The sequence below is a fragment of the Ursus americanus genome, chromosome 2 (assembly GCF_024610735.1).
Source record: "Ursus americanus isolate L20-20 chromosome 2, mUrsAme1.1.p, whole genome shotgun sequence".
NCBI classification, from domain to species: Eukaryota; Metazoa; Chordata; class Mammalia; order Carnivora; family Ursidae; genus Ursus; species Ursus americanus.
The window spans coordinates 104,307,607-104,325,764 of record NC_142128.1 but is presented as its reverse complement, the minus strand read 5'-3'; the positions used below and the strand labels follow the sequence as shown (position 1 = coordinate 104,325,764).

Genomic DNA, 18,158 nt, shown 5'->3' with positions numbered 1-18,158 from the left:
ATTTAAAATAATAAATGATATAGAAAAGGATCAAAAACATGGAATGAATTCTTCAGTCCATTTCTTTAATGGGATGGTAAATATCACTGCAGACATTTTTGGAGAATATAATCAACCAGAACTATAATTGGAAAAAAGGAGTGACAACACCTCTATGCGTACTTGGTCCATGTTTGAGGACTATCCTAGTGCTTGTGTACTCCCTTCAACTCTTAATTGTCATCAATAAAACATGGACATGCCCACATGTGGCCACCGGTGATTGTGAATAACTTGGAGAAGAAGGTAGATGTTCCTATTCTAATGGATTTGCTCCTTTTTAAAATCAGCTCTATGGAGGTAAATTTAAATGTAATAAAAATCACCGATTTTAGGTGTGCAATGAAAAATATTTTGAGAAATATACACAGAGGTGGAACCATCATAATCTCAATACAGAACACTTCTGTCAACCCCAAATGTCCCTCATGCCCCTTTATTCCCTCACACGCACCCCCTGTCCTTAGGTCCTGGCAGCACTTGCGTGTCCTCTAGTGTTTACTGTTCTAGAGCGCCATGTAAATGACATCATACAATCTGTTTTGGCGTCCAGCTTCTTTAACGAAGCATACTGCTTTTGAGGCTCACCCATGTGTTATACTTACAGTAGCTTGTTCCTTTCTATTCCTACTGTTCCTAGTATCCCTGTAAGGCGATACCACAATTTCTTTATCCATTTAGCAGTTAATGGGCATTTAGATTGTTTCCAGTTTTTAGCTCTTATGACTAAATCTTTCAGCCTCATTTTAAGCACAACCAAGAAATTCTTCTTTACTGCCATTGCTTTTATTCCAGTTTATAAAATATGGCTAACTACAAGTTCGATTAAATGAAATCGTCAGTGTTGTGAGAACTGAAAGAAAACCAGTTGGGGAAGACGAACTCAGCTACCCTCCGTGATGCTCTCACACGCAGCCGGGACTGTCCTCTCTGTTTTCTTTGCCTTGGTCGTTTTCCCCTTGTAGACTTCTTATGGTGTATTCCACCTTCTACTTCCTATTTTAGCCATTTGAATTCCGTGTCGGGAGCAAGGCCTATGCCATATTTATCTCTGTTTGACTCAGTGCCTAGCAGAGTGTCTTTCACATTATTAATAGAGTTAGGATAAATATTAAACAAATTGATTTGGATTCTCCTCTCATCCCTCCCTTGGACACATAAGTGGTTTTTATTCTTTCAATCCATGATTGTATTACCTCTGGAGTGCCATAAAATAGGTTTCCCTAAATCAGAATATTTCAAATCCCACCTCTGCCTTCATATCACTTACATTGTAACCTTCGAGCCTGTTTCTTTCTTTGGCTATAATATGAGAGGATTTGATTAAACAGATTTGAGATTCCCTTCCAGTTCTAACATTCTAAGGTTTTATAAAAAGCCTACTAAGAAAGAACCTACAAGGGGAGAAGGCAACTCGGGAGGAAAGAGGGCTGGAGGGAGGAAATAGGAAAGCAAAGACAGGCCGTGTTTTTATGCAATGAAAAAAAGCAGGAATTAGACTGGTAGTGATCATTTCATACTATGTACAGATATCAAACCATTATGTTGTATACCTGAAACTAATGTGTTATATGTCAATTATACCTCAATTAAAAATTATAAAATAACATGTAGTTTCTTAAATAGAGTAAAAATTAGAGAAGGACTCAAGAAACAAAACTTGGTATATAAATCAACATTTGTTGGTAGAGCATTGGGTTTTTTTAGATTTTATTTATTTATTTGAGAGAGAGCTTGCACACAAGTGGGGGCAGAGGGAGAGGGAGGAAGCAAGCTCCCCGCTGCGCAGGGAGCCCAATGTGGGGCTCAGTCCCAGGACCCCAGGCTCATGACCTGAGCTGAAGGCAGATGCCTAACCAGCTGGGCCACTCAGGCTCTCAGTAGTGCATTTTCTTAAATTGTCTTTATAAGGAGAACTACAATAACAGTAGTGTTTTTTTCTACAGTAAATTTAGAATATCAGTTATCAGGCAGCTTCTCGTGCTAAAAATTGATGTTGAGACTGGCAACCCCTTTGTGTAGGAGAACCATAGCCCCAGTGTGTAAAGGGTAGCCCCAGGTATGGCTGTTGTCCTGATATGATTATCAGTAGCGCTCCTTTTCACTCTCCAATGCATATTGGTTTCGAGCAGTGCATTGTACAGCTCCCCCATTATTAGGGATCTCAGAGCCCCATATCTCCCTGCCTATAATCAGGGGTCTCACCTCGGGGTGGTTACTCAGCGGAAGAGTCCGCAGTGCCCTTTCTAGGATGATTCCTTCGGCAGCACGATCTCTAGCTCGCTGAGCCCCTGGAGCCGCTCTCTTCCGGGCACTCTTCCTTTTGACATGTCTAGAAGCTTTTTGCCTCCTCGTGCTAGCCTTGAGCAGATTCTGCAGCCTCACTAAGACTGCATCCTCCCTTCCCCCAATGACAGGGGTCTAAGAACACCTATTCATTAAGCATTCACTGCCTGCTTCTCCTGTGTGAATCCTGAGCCAGGCTCTGGATTTAGAGAGACAGAGATGACAAGAGGCAATAAGTCAAGTGTGATAAATGCCATCTTAGTAGGATGTATCCATTTACAATGTATAGTAAGGTCACCAAGGAAAGAATACTTAATTTAGGAGAGAATGGAAGGAGAGGGGAGAATTTTGAGCAGACCTTAAAGGAGAAGTAGACGCTGAGCAGAGGGACCGGGGTCGGGGTGAGGGTGGGGGTGGGGTGGAACAGGATGCGGGGGGCGGGGGGAGACATCCCAGGAAAACAAAGAGACGTATGCAGCGATCCACGATCCACGGGCAGAAGATTCATGGTGGGACTGGGGAGGCAAAAAGTGGCCTCATGTATCTATTTGTTGCAATATATCCATTTGGAACTTAGTGTGAGGGGAGACCTTGGAGTAGGTCCAAGGGGGTGTTGTTATGAGAAGCACCAGAAGGGACCTTATTTTGCATTTAGCGTGGACTCCTGATGATTCCCTTTGAGGGAGGTATGGGTATAGTTTTGTTCTGGAATTTTACACCACAGCATTACCGCATGCATTGACCAATTTCGATACAGACTTTCCTTATGTTGCTTTATAATTAGAAGCCAATGAATCGAGGCTCCACAGCGGTATGTGGACTACTAGTGATAGCTTTATGGAATTGTTTATTTTTAGTTTGGCAAAGGCAAGGCAGTAAATATCTCAATTAGTAAACTAAAACAGCACGGATGAGAAATGCCCACAAGGAGATAAGGAGTTAGACATAACTAAGCCAGATAATTAAAGGAAACCCTCAGCTCACTTACCCATATTTAGAGTAAGAGGAACCAACCTAATGTGTGTGCCGTGTCCGCGTCGCTGTCACAATGTGATCCTGCGCATTCTTCAGATTCTGATTGTTCAAGCAGTTTCTTTCTGTAGGAGCCCCCGCGATGGGGTATTGACCCAGGCGGATGACCTGTCTCACTGGGCCAATACCCCATCACCGCGGGCTGGGACGTTGTCTTGGACTGGGAAATGTTCTCATCCCGCAACTTCTCTCAACGTGACCGGAAAGGGGTCATATTAGGAAGTGCTGGGGGAAAGTTTTCCTTTTCATATTCATATTTATAATCCCATTACGTGGCCTAATGTGTGGAAATGTTTAAGGAAAACATCCAGAATCATTTCCTTGCTTCTGAATAGGATCCCCTACATTCTATCTGAGATGCCATTTTCAATTGAGGAGGAAAAAAGCAGAGGTGGTCTACAAAGCCTGAGTTTCAAGAATTTAAGTTTTGCTGTATTGATCCATGCCATTTGTAGAACCGCATGATCTGTGGGAAATAGTGACCACTCAAAAGATAAAACACGAAATGGTGGCCCGGAACGTTGTAGTCTTACTGAAAAGGAGGTTTGCGTTTTCAAGTTACAAAATAACAATATTCAGATGTCACGATTTTTTGATTTTTAAAGTCATATACTTTAGTCCATCTTGAATATGGCATGTACTGAACACAGCATGAAAGGCCCTTTGGCTCTCCCCCCGGTGGGGAGGGGGTGGGGGTTGAAGGTGGGAGGGGGTGGGGGACGGGGGCGGAGGGGGGAGGCGGGGGTCTGACAAAGATTGTTGTCTTCTTCGGCTCCACAGTTTACTACGTGTCAGCTCTCCGTGTTCTGTAGGGAAATGGTGGGGCTTGCTGCATCTGTAGATTACATTTCTGTCTGTCTCCTCTCTGCTTTGTAGACTGGAAAAAGATAGCATTCAGCAGAGCTTCAGCAACGAAGCAAAGGCCCAAGCCCTTCAGGCCCAGCAAAGAGAGCAGGAGCTGACACAGAAGATACAGCAAATGGAGGCCCAGCATGACCAAACTGGTAGGTGGTAGGGAAAGATTAGAGCCTGGGCACTGGCTCACAAGGCAGGCCCACGCCTTACTGTGAAATGACATCAGGAACACCTGTAACCTTTGGCTGGCCGAAGGGAGCAGATGCTAACTACACCGGAGATTCCGAATTACATATTAGTTAGCGTTTAAAAGAGAAAATGGAAAGTATTGCCCACTGTCTGTTGATTTCAGAGTGCTGCTCTCACATCTGTTGCACCATCTGGATTATGAGTTTATTTACCTGTGTTCAAGAAACGTAAAGCTGAGAGAGACCACAACAAAGTAGAAAAACAAAGGGCTTGTTTTTGGCTGGGTTTTCAGGCACACATGTTATATAAAAAAATAGCATCAGAAGCTCGGCGGGAAATGCTCTGAGCTTACAGTTAGAGTCTCCTGAATAGCATTGAACAGTTCCCACAGTACACACATTATAGCTACTCTAAAAGCCTAATGAGTTTGCTTCAGCATCCAAACTGGAGAAAAGCTTTAGCCATTAATCGGTTCTTAATTCACTGTCGCAGCTGGATGTAATTCAGTGGCTCCAAATTGATATGTTCCTTTATTTAATCTTTGCAGCTTCGAACATTTTTAGCATTTGTATGATTTCCCCACCTCCCCCCCCCCCCAGCCCAATCGAGAGCGATGTTTAATCCTTTGCATTCTTCAAGTTCTCAAACTGCTGTGAAAATGCAGTAATACAAGGCATTGACCACAGCTGGCAGCTTGGCTAAAAATTGCCATCTTTCATCACATTGGTGCTATTTTGCAGACGGAGTTGGCCAGTAACTCTTTACCTTTAATTTGAAAGTAAAATGCACTTTTGTTCAAAGCAACCAGTTGGATGTGTTCACCCAGAGCATTCTGTAGCCCCTTTCACTTTTGAGTTGTGTGTTCACAGACAGTGTTAGTCAAAACAAGACCGTGTCAGTCATTATAATTCCACACCACATACTCTGAGCTGATTGTACTATTAAAACAAAAGTTTAATTGATCCTGTCTCTTGCCGAAAAGTGTTGCTTAATTTTGAGTGCCTTGATTTATTTTGCTTTGTATGCTATATGCTTTTTACCAGTCAGCGGCTAAAATTGGAAAGAAATAAAGGGGCTTATTAAACCTGACACTTCACGGTAATTTTTCACATGATCTCATGTGCACTGTATTTGAAGACGGGCTAAAAAAATGATTGCTCATCCTATAGGTGAAAAATGGTAACATAAAAGTCATTAAATCATCTATTTGCTTATAAAGAGGCAGATGTCATATCGACTCACATGATTCCGTTCCGCGTTTTTCCAGACTCAGTGGATGTTTTTCCACTAAAAGCAAAAGGAGGGAATTCGGGAAGAAATAGTGTTTCCCTCCTGTTCACAAGCTTCTAGTGATCAAGGAGTCTTGGGCAGAATCTCCGAGTGCTACGTGAGAGGATTTAACGGCTAAGAGCACCTTAAGAACACTTCTGTTTTGCACAAAAATATTACGCTCTCTTCAATTCCTGTGACCAGATCTTCAGTGAAGCGCATACTGTTGACAGTGAAATCCAAATTCTAGGGAAGATGATGTATTCTACATCGTTATGAAAGAAGTATACACGAGGGGTTGGGTTAGTGAGATATGTGGGCAAATACGAAACATAAAGTATGAATTACAGTATAGAACAGAGTTCCTCCGTTATTTTAGTTGTGAATTATCTAGTTGTGATCATTCTTGACACTGTTGATAGTAAAATTGTCAAAATAAAAATATAATATCTTGCATATTACAAAGATATAAGCATCCATGGCTCCACTTGAGATAATCTGACAGTTTATCAGCACGTTAAAACGTCACCCCAAGCTGGTATGATCACAACTGTTTCCGGGATGTAATTATTAGAAAAATTAATGCCTCCCAAGATGTAGTGTCTTGCCAGGTGAGTGGTCCTTTGACCTTGGATGTTGAAATTGTCCTGTGGCTTCTAGGAAAGGGGTAGTGGTCTTAGCACTGTTACCAGTCTACATTTGGAAGCCCTGCAGAGTTACAACCATAAACATCTTATATTGGTGGGGGGTTTATTGTTATTTCTAGAAAATGAACAGTATTCATTGCTGACCTCCCAGAATACATTTTTGACAAAGTTAAAGGAAGAATGCTGTGCATTAGCCGAGAAACTGGAGCAGATCTCTAAAAAAAGCAGGTAGGTGATATTATACAATACTTTCGGAGTACTGTTTGGATGAATACTGTCATTTTTTCTGAAAAAACTGCATCTCCACTATTTGAGGCTCATGTCAAAATTAAATATGTGTTGACGTATTTCCTGTGAAAATGTTTCCTCTGTATGGACAGTTTCTTAATATGTACAATTTTTTAATTGTCCATACAGACACCTTGCTGTTTTTTTCATGATTTTGAATACATACTATTATTTGACTTTTTCAACATTCAGAATCGACAGTTATGAAACTTCAGAACACAAAGGTCAAGATGGCAAATATTTTACAAAGGATTCAGATAAATCAAGCAGTTTTAAAGTCTTATGTCAATACAGTTAACATTTTAATCTGTTAGCACAGTTCTCCACGAACACCCAGAAACTCTCTAGGTCAAATGATAATAGATGAAATGCGTATCTACAGAAATGAAACTAGGTGATACTTGAAAATAAATAAACCCAAACCATCCTTTCATTCTCCAAAAATTGATTTGTTTTATTAGAACAGCTATCATTCCTTTTGTAGGTACGCTGCCCTTTTATAAAATACATTGATTGGGATCTTCGTGAATTATTTTCAGCACATTTTCTAATCAGATTATCTCCATGAATGAATGATTTTCTGCTCTAAATGATAGGAGCCTGCATTCTCATCTCAGCTCTGAGCGTCACTGTCTTACCTCAGACAGATTTTACTTGACCTGCTTGAACTGTGCTTTCCTCTTGTAAATGAATGATATTGGACAGAATCACTTTGAACTATAAAAGGCATCACTCACGTAAACGAACTAGATATTAGATGTCCCATTAAACTACAACCTAGTGGAAAAATAACCTGTAGATCTCGTCTTTATTTTTCTGAGGTTCACTTAGACCTACACAGAGCAAGCAGTAGAGCTCAGCGAACAAACTCCTGACTTAGGAATCTCATTCAGAAGGGGTTTCCTGAGCCCTGTCTTGGGTTCCTGCATCAGTGAGGTAGCTTAGCTGTTGGAATCCATATCCCAGAATCCTTTGGGGAATCAGAGGGCTGATGAGTCCAGTTCTTCCTGCTCCCAGGAAGACAGAGGCTTTTATAAAGCACCCAGAATGCGCTCTGACATGCGGACCTTCTTAGCAAATACTAATTAAAGATCTTATTTGCGTAGAGAAAAAGCTCAGGGTGCCAAAATACCAGATATTTTCAGGAAGTTTGACAAGGAAACCCAAATGATTTTGTTGCAGGAGAGACCCTCATAATATATTAACAGTAGCTCCTGCTATTTCGAAATATTTTATTTGCCTCACATAAACCCAAAACTAAGTAATTTGTTAGAATCAAACAAACAAAAAACTTGGATCATACAGTTTAAGAAGAAATTACATTGATCTGGGACTTAAAAGATTGTGTTATCTGAAGATTGCTTTGTGATCGATTATTAATTATCTTGCTCTCTAAGGAGACATAATTCCGGAAATTACAGCATAAAAAAGAGATGGAGGTACTGTATGCTTGGTATTAATTCTTACAACTTGAGACAGGAATTACATGTGAGGGAACCAATACTCACAGTGTTTAAATAGCTGGGAAGTGGGAGAACTAGAGTTCTACCCTAGATATTTCTAGTTCCAAGGCCTATGATCTTTCTTGTAAGAAGTGTAATATCTTCCATCTACTACCAAAGAAAATCCAGGCCAAAGCAGCTATGGTAAGAAAGTTTGGGAAAGAAAAAATATTCCTTCAATTCCCATGGAGAAGTAGGCATGCTTGTCATGTGAGGGTAAGCCTGGGAGCGTGGGGCAACCTGTGCCCTGCGTCCCTGGCCCCGTTTCTTCTGCTCTAGATCTATCCATTTGTCCTGTACTGATCTAGTGAGACTGAGCCTCAGCCCCCCTCCACCTTCTCTTGCTTCGGGTTCCTCCAGTTCCTGACCGCTCTTTGTCAACTGAATGTGCCTCTGTCTGTCTGATACCCGCATGGCGTGCAGTACCTACTTACTGACTGAATGAAACAAGTATGGTTTTACCCCCTCGAATCCTGACCTGACTCTCCTCCCAACCTGTTCCTGTGTAGATGACAGTCAGGGTGCAGTGAAAAGCACTTTGGAATTCAGAAGGAGCAAGGTTCGAATCTTGCTCTGCCACTTGGCTGCATGACCTTGGGTACATTGCCTAATCTCCAAACCTCAGCTTCTCCATCTCTAAAATATGCACATTTTAAAAATTTACTTAATTTATTTATTTATTCATTTATTGAGAGAGAACATATGTGGGGGGGCGGGAGGGGCCGAGGGAGAGGGAGAATCTCAAGCAGGCTCCACCCTCAGCGCGGAGCCTGACCCGGAGATCACGACCTGAGCCAAAACCAAGAGTCCAACTGACTGAGCCACGGAGGCGCCCCTAAAACATTTCTAAAACCCTGTTGCTGGACTGTTGTGGGGATAAGAAATACTGAGAGATACACGGGTGCACATATACACATACACACGTGTGTAAAGCGCCTCGCTCGGTGCTCGACACGCAGAAGTGTAAGCACTCATGCTGACGGCATAGTTTCCAGAGCCTTGACCGCGGCAGTTTGGATGTGACTTCCGTCCAACTATTACTGTCTTTTCCAGGGAGGCTCCGAGTGCCATTCTGACAGACATAAATTCTGTATCACAAGGAAAACCTTTGTAAAAGCAAAGCAGGATCGGGAAACTGTGGGTCTGGTGGTGTTTTGAGTCCTGCTCTGAGCTGGCCTCTTTCGTAAATCTGAAGAATTAAAATAAGGCCATCTACTGTCGCTTTGCAAGTTGATCCAAAACTAAGGCCTGGCAATCATAAACACTCAAAAAATTGTTACCGATTATGGTTAAAACTTTTAAGAGCCCCTGAAGTTTACAAAATACTCATTTTGTGTGTCTCACAAGGATGTGGTAGAGTACGGTAAACTGTGATTTTAAGGTTCGTTGTCTGTTTGTTGACTTTAATTCCTGTCCACCGAGTGTCTCTTTTCCCTCTGACTCCCTCTGTGAAGAGGACGACATTTTCAAAATTCATACAAAATGTATCATTGGATTTTGACATGACCTTTTGCTTTGAATTCACCTGTATAACTTGAAGGGCTCAGAGTGGTTCTTTTTAAATAAAGACTGTAAATTTATGAAGCCCTGGGGAAGCCTTCGGGAGCTCCGTGCACCCTGTACTAAACTTTGGGGATAAATGATTTTTCCTGTGCTTTGAAGTGAGGAAAGTCTTGGAGCTTTTTGAGCTTCCTAGAGTGTTGTCACTGGGGAAGTCCAGTGTCCACAATAATGACCCCGCAGGGTGATTCTGAGCCGGCTTTTCCTCAGAGTACGACAGTAAAATTTTTCTTAAAAGTGGGTCTATTTATTTTGTATTTCTCAACAATCGAGAACAATTTTTGTAGCTCCCTTTTCTTGCTCGGGACATTTCTCAGAGTTCCACGTTATTTATAACCCCATACTAACCAAATGGCTTCACAGCATTTGTTATTAGCTTTATTTTTTACTCACGGATCTAGCCGTTTGACCAGAGCCCCTGCCGTCCCTAGGAACGCTGAGTCTGGGCTCGCCGTGCCTTAGGCTCTGACTCCTTACCCCAGCCTCAGGCTAGGCTGCCCCGTGCAGGTGTTCGGGAAGGGTCCTTCCGAGTGTGTCTGGTGTATGTGTTTTCTCCCCAAGTGCCAAGCTCAGGGGCAGCGCCTTGAGCTCCGTTGTCTGCGCGCCCTCCCCAGTGATCAGCGTGGGACTGTCTGCGCGCCGCATTCCACCCTGCTTGGGTGGTGTCTGTAACTCCAGGGTTTGTGAATGGCACGTCCCATTTTCGAACTAAAAATGAACTGCCGATTCTGTGCATTTGATATAGCTCGTTTCTGACCACGAGACGGGAGAATTAATTCCGTTTTGCTTTTAATTGGCACCAGGCAGGCATGCTGGCTGATTTGAGTTGATGCTCTCATAAACTTTAGCTACCCTTTCGTCTTTATTCCCCGGGACCCTGGGAGCTTATTACAAGTCCTAGGGTTGTTTTTGAGGGTGGTAAGTGGGGCCATTGAAATATCTTTGGTGCAACTGGGATTTCTCTTTATCAAAGTGAGGGAAGTGTTCCCTCTCCGCAGGGGCTTGGATGAATCAGCAGTGAAATGGTTGCAGTGCCGTTTGCAGGGCTCTGACCGAGGCCTGGGAAGAGCTGAGAAGTGCTGGGCGCTGGGAGGCGTGAGCCTCTGGCTGCTGGAGGGTGGCGATCAAGCCTGGGCTGGGGTGCGGCCCCTCGGCGCACGTTGGAGAGACAGGCTAGCAGGGAGCACAGAACCCCGGTCTACGTGGTGGTTTTGCGTCTCTTCTTTCTTTCCTGTCACTGTCACTTTCTGGGTTGCTAGGCTTGCGGATTGATGTCTAACACAGCCCATTGTGTATTTGTGATTTGCGTTTTGTAATTAAGAGGAACAATGGGAGTCCATTGGGTCTCGTTATATATAATGGTTGGTTTAATTTGTTTCACTTCTATCTTGTTAATTGTAAATTGATCATTAAGATTTGAATTCTAACCTGTCACCAGGGTTGTGGGTATTGAGGCTAGAGCAATGATCCTGGTTTTAATCACTGATGATGAGAAACAAATTTTATAATTTTGGTACATATTGCAGTTCATATATTTTAACACTGTATTTTATGGTGTTATAAATATTGTTAAATGACTTTTAGTGTAGTTTTACTGTGTGGACTATAATGTATAAATTATATTACTGTTTTGGCAACAGCCAGTATCCAACTGTGTGAGTTTAATTGAAGTAAAGAACACACACCCGGTTGAACTATTTTTCCCCCCCGCATGTTTAGACGATGTTAGATTGGGATGCTACAAAAATTATATTCTACAAGGAGGGACTCATACTGGCCTCTGCTAATTGTCAGCAAAAGTCAAGTGAGAATCTAAAAGAATAAAAAATTAAGGGGTCAGGTTTTCCCTTAAAAAAGCAATTATCACTGTAATCCTAATTGTAGTAGTAAAATATTATACTTCATGCAAATGCCATTACACAGTATAACTGGTATATAAAAATGCAGGGAAAAGTTCATGCTTCTGTGAAGCCAGAAATTATCTAAATTTTCTCTAAAAATGGATTAGAGTCAATTATTCGTTTATATGACACTGGAATAATCGTGCCACAGAGGTAATCTGGAACCAACAGAAACTTGTGCTGAAGTTTACTCTCCGAGCTTTGCAAACTACTAGTTCTTTGACTATATCGTGGGCCCTAGACAGACTAATGATGATGTCCATGGACATTTGCCAAATTTTTATCAGATACTGCAAGTTGGAAGGCAAATTACCATAATAAACAAAGAGAAATAAAAACCCAAAAATATGCAAAGCAGAAAAAAATATTATAGCAATAAAATACCTGATACTAATGTGCATTTTACAAAATAACATTTATCTCTTTGTGGTCGTGTAAGACATCCCCAGTGTAGGGCATTTGGCTATAACTAGAAAGAAAAATTAAGAAAAAAAATTTCCTATGACGTTACCATCCAGCGGTAACGTTCATCTGTGATGTATCTCCTTGCAGTGAGTTTGCGTGTGGTTGTAAGTGTGTATGGACACATACATTCGCCTGGTGGGTGAGTGCCACTGTATACACAGTCTGTATCCTGCTTTTCACTTACTGATATCTGGTGAACATTTGTCTACATCACTACTCTGGAAACCATTTTAATTGAATCATTCGTATGTATAATAATTCATTAGACATTTAAGATGTTTCCAGTTTTTCACTGTTATGAATAATACAATAATAATTTTGTCCATTACTCTGAATTTTTTATGATTCCCTTAGTCGAAATGCCTAAAAGGGGATTGCGGGTCCAAAGACTCTGACCTGTCTTTTTTCTGTTTCAATAATACGAACCCTTTTAAGGCTATTGACGTGGATGACTTTGTTCAAGTATTACACTAAATTCTCAGTATACGTGTACCCACATCAGTATGTGACACAGAGAGGTGAAATTTGTAAGAAAAAGTGAGAGGCAGTATTGCACAGTGGGTGGGACAACCCCTGTAGAGTTGGAGAGGCCAGTGTTTGTATCTGAGCTGGGCTAATGACCCTTTGGGTGACCTCAGGCAAGTCATTAAACCTCCTATTTACCTCACAGAGAAAAGGAAATAAACACTTACCCTGAAGAATTAATTGCGATCATTAATATACAGGATGGATTCTGCTATCTGACAGAGAGTAGGCAAGCACGCACTGAATATTCAACTGGGATCTGCTTTTGTTACGCATTTTTTTGAATAATAGCAGAAATTGAGTATTTTATAAATGTTGATTGCCTGTTTCTGTTTCTTCCTCTGTGAATATTTTTCATATTCCTCGTGTGTTTTTAATGGGAATTTTGATGGAGGGGGGATAGCACTTCATTAAATGACGCGTCTCATCTTCATTTGTCTCATTTTTTCTGTGTTCCCAGTCCTTTTTTTAATTTTGAAAATTTTGTTCCCAGTGCCTTCTGTTTTTCATGATTTTTTTTCCTAAATCAGAGTGATTTTCATAATCTTTTTTCCAGGTTTACTGAGAAATTAGTGACATACATCACCGTCCAAGTTTAAGAAGTACAGCATGGTGGTGTGATTTACATGTATTGTGACAGGATGACCACAGTAGATGCAGCTGAAATGACTTTATTGTTTGTCTTAAATATGTGTCCATTTTAGAAATTCAAAAAAAATGGAAAAGGAAAATAAATTTTAGAAAATTCCTAATTCTGACACCTAGAGATAATCCATATTAATATGTAATATACATAGTATTTTTAAGGGGAAGGGGAAAAAGTATTTTTTAATTATAAAATGGTATCACTTTATATATGCTGATTTTCAAATATTTTCCTTTCTTACCAATATATCATATTTTTACGTCAATAAATAACACTGCCAACAGATAGCTCTCACTGTCAGAATAGCCTCTTGATACTCCTTTGTATAAGTAATGTAACCAGTCTTCTGTTGACACATTTCTGGATTCGGTTTCCAGATTTGGGGTTGCAGAGCAAGGTTGCTTCTAGAAAGAATGCTACTGTGAACAGTACGACTTTTTGTGTGTAAAGATTTCATATTTTTATATTGTAAAAATCTATGTTTCTGTTGTAATTGTTCTTTTAAAAAGTGACTCCCCCCCCCCCCCGGGGAAGTACCTGAGAACAGATAAATACTCTTCTGCGTGGTTTCCTAATCTGGTTTAAGGATATTCGTTGTCTTTTTGGAATTTATTTTAGCTCACGATACATGTTGTGATAAGAGATACTAATCTTAGAAGAACACTCAATTAACAATTTCTTATAACTGCCTTAAATTCTTATATATTGTCTGTGATTTTGAAAGGAGAAACATAAATCATTACTAACCGATTTAGACTATTTCAAATATAGGTAAATTCTTATTAGGAGAGGCAAATGTAGACTGAGTGCTTGATCTGACCTTGCAAATGAGACAATCCCTGCCCTCATGTAGACTCTAGTAAGAAAGATGAGACATCGAGCCACAGTTCAGAGGAATAAATTATAAGCTAATATATGCAGAAAAGCTGAGAGTAGTTTCAGAAAATATGCTGATGTACTGAGAACGGCGAAGTATTAATCAGGGCAAGCTTCCCTTGAGTTGACACTGGAACCAAGATGAAAACAAAATGAGGAATGAGGGGAAAGGAAAGTGAGAAATTGCCTCATACAGTGACGTCATCACCTGGGACGAGTTCTGCGGGATGAGTTCCCTGAGCAAATCCACATCTCTCCTTAACCAGGAAGAAAAGACTCTCTCACCTAATGGAGGAATCCTTTCTTTTGGAGGGATGTAATTCTGCGTCAGGGGTCTCACTTAACCTTCAAGAAACAAACCGGTTGTCAGCTGCTCGCGTTTTCAGATGCAAGAGCCGTGGAGCGTGAGGAGGTGGTGACCACAGGACCCATGCTGAACGGAAAGCAAGGACAGGGATACAGTTTTTCTCAGATGGGTCTCTTTCCGATCTTGAGGTTTCGAGACTTAAGGTGATTCTCCAAGATACTGAAGAGGTAACACATTTCATCACCAAAGTAACTTCCTGTGATCCCACCTGTGATGTGTGAGGGCAGCACGAAGACTGGGTAGATAGGACCCGAGGTGGCAAAGTGGGGGAAGGTGAATCTTACGTGTCTCCAAAGGGCACTTGCATGGGAAGCAAGCTCATCTGCTCTCAGGATGCCAGAAAAACTTGGAAGGCAGAAGTGGAGCATAGGACCAAAACCAAAATTGACAGTTCTACCCCCGACCCCACACAGCCAATGACTGTCCCTCCTCCACCCAGCGACTGGGAGCTTCCTCTCTGAAGACACTGAACCAGCAGGCTCTGGTCACAATAGGGGCACTGAGGGTTGCAGAGAGAAATGAATAGGAAGTCTGCATTCTGAAAGGTGAGATCCCTACCTCTCTATTTCCTACGGGCTCCTAAACCACGGCTGGCGAGGATCAGACCCAACAAGCAGGGAGCTGGAGACTTCTCCTCTTGAGAAGCAGGATGGCCACAGGGGAAGAATGACGGACACGGATATTAGAAATCTCCCACTGGAAAAGATGGCTGGACGTTCCGTCCCTCTACACTAAAGCCCTCATCTGGGGACGGTCAATGTACACCAGTGTGCGTGCGATCGTCATAAGCTACCGCGCCAGCAAGGACCAAGGTTTCGGTAGTCACGTGACGCAAATGTGGCCATTGCTTTAACTGCACACTGGAATACTAGTAATTACATTGACGAGCTGGAGATGGGGTGAGGGGGCGGGTAGAGGAATGCCATTTTTCATTATTATGCCTTTTGGAACTATATGATTTTTATCATGTGCCATTACATTAGCTATGTTAATTGAAAGAAACAATGCTCTGTCGTAGAGATTAGGCCTGGGGTTGCTCCTTTAACAGCATGGTGGCTGGCCTGTAATAGGCACTCAATAAATACTGGGTGTGAATATGAATCATTTTCATTTTTGTGTCGTTCCTGGAAGAAGCCATCTCTTTCAGAGTAAGTCATTATTCCTTTCTCTATCTGCCACTGGAGTCCCTGCAATGCAAATATTCCTGCACTAGACATTTTGCAATTTCTGGAATATTCCATTTTACCTAAAATAACTTTTATTTACAGTACTATTTTTAAGTGTGGGGTTTAAGATAATGCTAAGGTTATACAGTAGAAATGTGCTCTGGTAATAAGAACCTTTAACATTTGTCATTTCTGTGTGTTCACCTCTCTAGATCTGAAATAGCTCAGCTCAGTCAAGAGAAAAGGTATACACATGACAAACTGGAAAAGTTACAGAGGAGGAATGATGAGTTGGAGGAACAGTGTGTCCAACACGGGAGACTACATGAGATAATGAAGCAAAGGTAATGCAACCTTAACAATCAACTGACATGCTGTATATTGAAGGTGTTTGGTTCCAGAGCCGAGTGGGAATTGATGTGGAATAAATGGCATTCATGGCCACTCTGGCACACAAGGGACATGCTCAAAATCTAATACTCTTGAGTATTTATGCTTCCCCAGCTTAGGTTGTTCTTATAACATACAGAAGGGAGAGCGTTCTCTAGACATGGAGTTAGATTTAATAGAGAGCATTGTAGGGAAACCATCTGCCTTCACGGTGTAAGTCGGTAATGTGAAATATGGAGGACTTTCATAGAAATGAGGTTTCCTGTGTTTTTTGTGAGATAAAATGTATAAGAGGTTGAGAAGGTTAAAGATCTTTTTAAAATATATTTATTTATTTACTTGAGAGAGAGAGAGTGCACACTCGAGTGGGGGAGGGAGAGAGAATACCCAAGACAACTGACTCCCTGCTGAGCGCAGAGCCCGATATGGGCCTGAATCCCATGACCCATGAGATCATGACCTGAACCGAAACCAAGAGTCAGCTGCTTAACCGACTGAGCCACCCAGGCGCCCCAAAGGTTAAATCTCTTCATCAGATATGCACTGATGATGTTGCTTGAGACAGAATTTGACTCCAAACCTTATGGTTCTTTCTGGTGGTGTCACTTGGAGCAAGTCCTGTGACCTCCCTGATCATCAGTTTCTTCATCTGTGTTTTGGGACTAATAATGGCCACTTTGCAGTTTGATATAAAGAGCAAATGTATGTCAAGCACCTGGCTCCTACTAGTGACCTACTGAATGCCACCAGTGATATTGCTCCCTTTCTCTAGACGATGAAACACAAGCTCAGAGAGACTAATGGATTTGCTCAGAGGGACAAGTTGAGGAGGTGGTAGAGTTTGAACCTGAATCTTGATCTTCTGACTCCAAATTCCTTTCCTTTTTAGTGTCGTTCTTTTGTAATGAACCCAGCCCCGTGTCATTTCCTATAAATGTGTTACTTAAAATTTCCGTATAATGATGGATTCCCAGGGGAAAAGAAATGTCAGTATTTACACCATAGTTGAATGGATTGCTATAAATTTGGGCTTCATGTAGCGATCACATGCATAGCACCGCGGCGAGCTTGAAGGGGTGTTCTTGGCTCCTAGCCCCCCCATTCCTATCCTGTTCCCCAGATACCCCACATCTTCTCTGTTTCAAAAGCAATTGTTGATATAATTGAGAGGAAAATGAAAATGCTTATACACTCCTTTTATTTTGTATTTTTTTAAATTTAAAGTCAACATTGAGTCCTTGGGGAGGGGGTAAATACTTTATAATTTTGATTGCTTGCTGTATTGAAGAGAAGAAAGGCAGTCAGAAAATGGCACTGCTTTTCAGTCACCAAAATATTAAAATATGGGTGTCTTTGGCAGATATTAATCATTCATTTATTTACTCATTGAAATATTTACATAGACTCAGACAGTGTTCTAGGCCAGACTAAAATATTTTAGGTTTTGTGGGCCACATGTGGTTTCTGTCACAGGGTCTTTTTTGTTTTTGTATTTTACAATCTTTTTTTTTTTTTAAGATTTTATTTATTTATTTGTCATAGAGAGAGCGAGCACGAGCAGGGGGAGCGGCAGGGAGAGGGAGAAACAGACTCCCCACTGAGCAGGGAACCTGATGGGGGACTCAATTCCAGGACCCTGAGATCATGACCCGAGCCGAAGGCAGACACATAACCAACTGAGCCACCCAGGTGTCCCTTTTACAACCTTTTAAGAAAGCAAAACCGTACATGGCTAGAGGGCCAGCAAAACAAGCCAGGGAATTTGACCTGGTCCTTTGGCTGCAATTTGCCACATACTGGCAACCAAGGCATTTTGCTAATTTTTTTTTTCTTAAATTTGTACTAGAGTCCACAAACTGCACTCAGCCATGTTCTCTTACCTTGAAACAAACGGGAAGGTAGCTGTTACTCCATCCGTGTCCAGACGGACGACTGAGGCTCAGAGAGCTACCGTTGCCGACTGAAGGTCGGGCAGCAAACTAATCATTCACTCAGCGGGTGTTTACTGATTGCCACCCTGCGTCCTGTTCTCCAACACAAGCTGGGAAGAAAATAGTAACTATGGTCCCCAGTGTCATGGCATTTACGGCCTTATAGGGAAGGTGGATACAGACCAAATAACTTTGTAAATATCTAGTTAATTACAGCAACACTT

General features: G+C 41.6%; 1 protein-coding gene and 1 long non-coding RNA gene across 7 annotated transcripts in view; one reads left to right on the top strand and one right to left on the bottom strand.

Moving 5' to 3' along the window:
• The window catches only part of LOC123791384 (uncharacterized), a 31,545-nt gene extending 13,546 nt beyond the window's left edge, over positions 1-17,999 (bottom strand). The window contains exon 1 of one of the 2 annotated variants that reach the window (XR_006779369.2): positions 17,884-17,999. This is a non-coding gene — a long non-coding RNA (uncharacterized LOC123791384). The remainder of the gene's footprint in view (positions 1-17,883) is intronic. The other variant, XR_006779368.2, reaches the window with a different exon arrangement.
• SDCCAG8 (SHH signaling and ciliogenesis regulator SDCCAG8) overlaps positions 1-18,158 on the top strand; it is a 226,102-nt gene that overhangs the window by 139,040 nt on the left and 68,904 nt on the right. For 4 of the 5 annotated variants that reach the window (XM_045796100.2, XM_045796075.2, XM_045796092.2 and 1 more), the window contains 3 exons: positions 4,234-4,361; positions 6,437-6,545; positions 15,826-15,957. In XM_045796100.2, coding sequence (XP_045652056.2) covers positions 4,234-4,361; positions 6,437-6,545; positions 15,826-15,957 — 369 coding nt within the window. Of the gene's footprint in view, positions 1-4,233; positions 4,362-6,436; positions 6,546-15,825; positions 15,958-18,158 lie in introns of those variants that run through there. The other variant, XM_045796111.2, reaches the window with a different exon arrangement.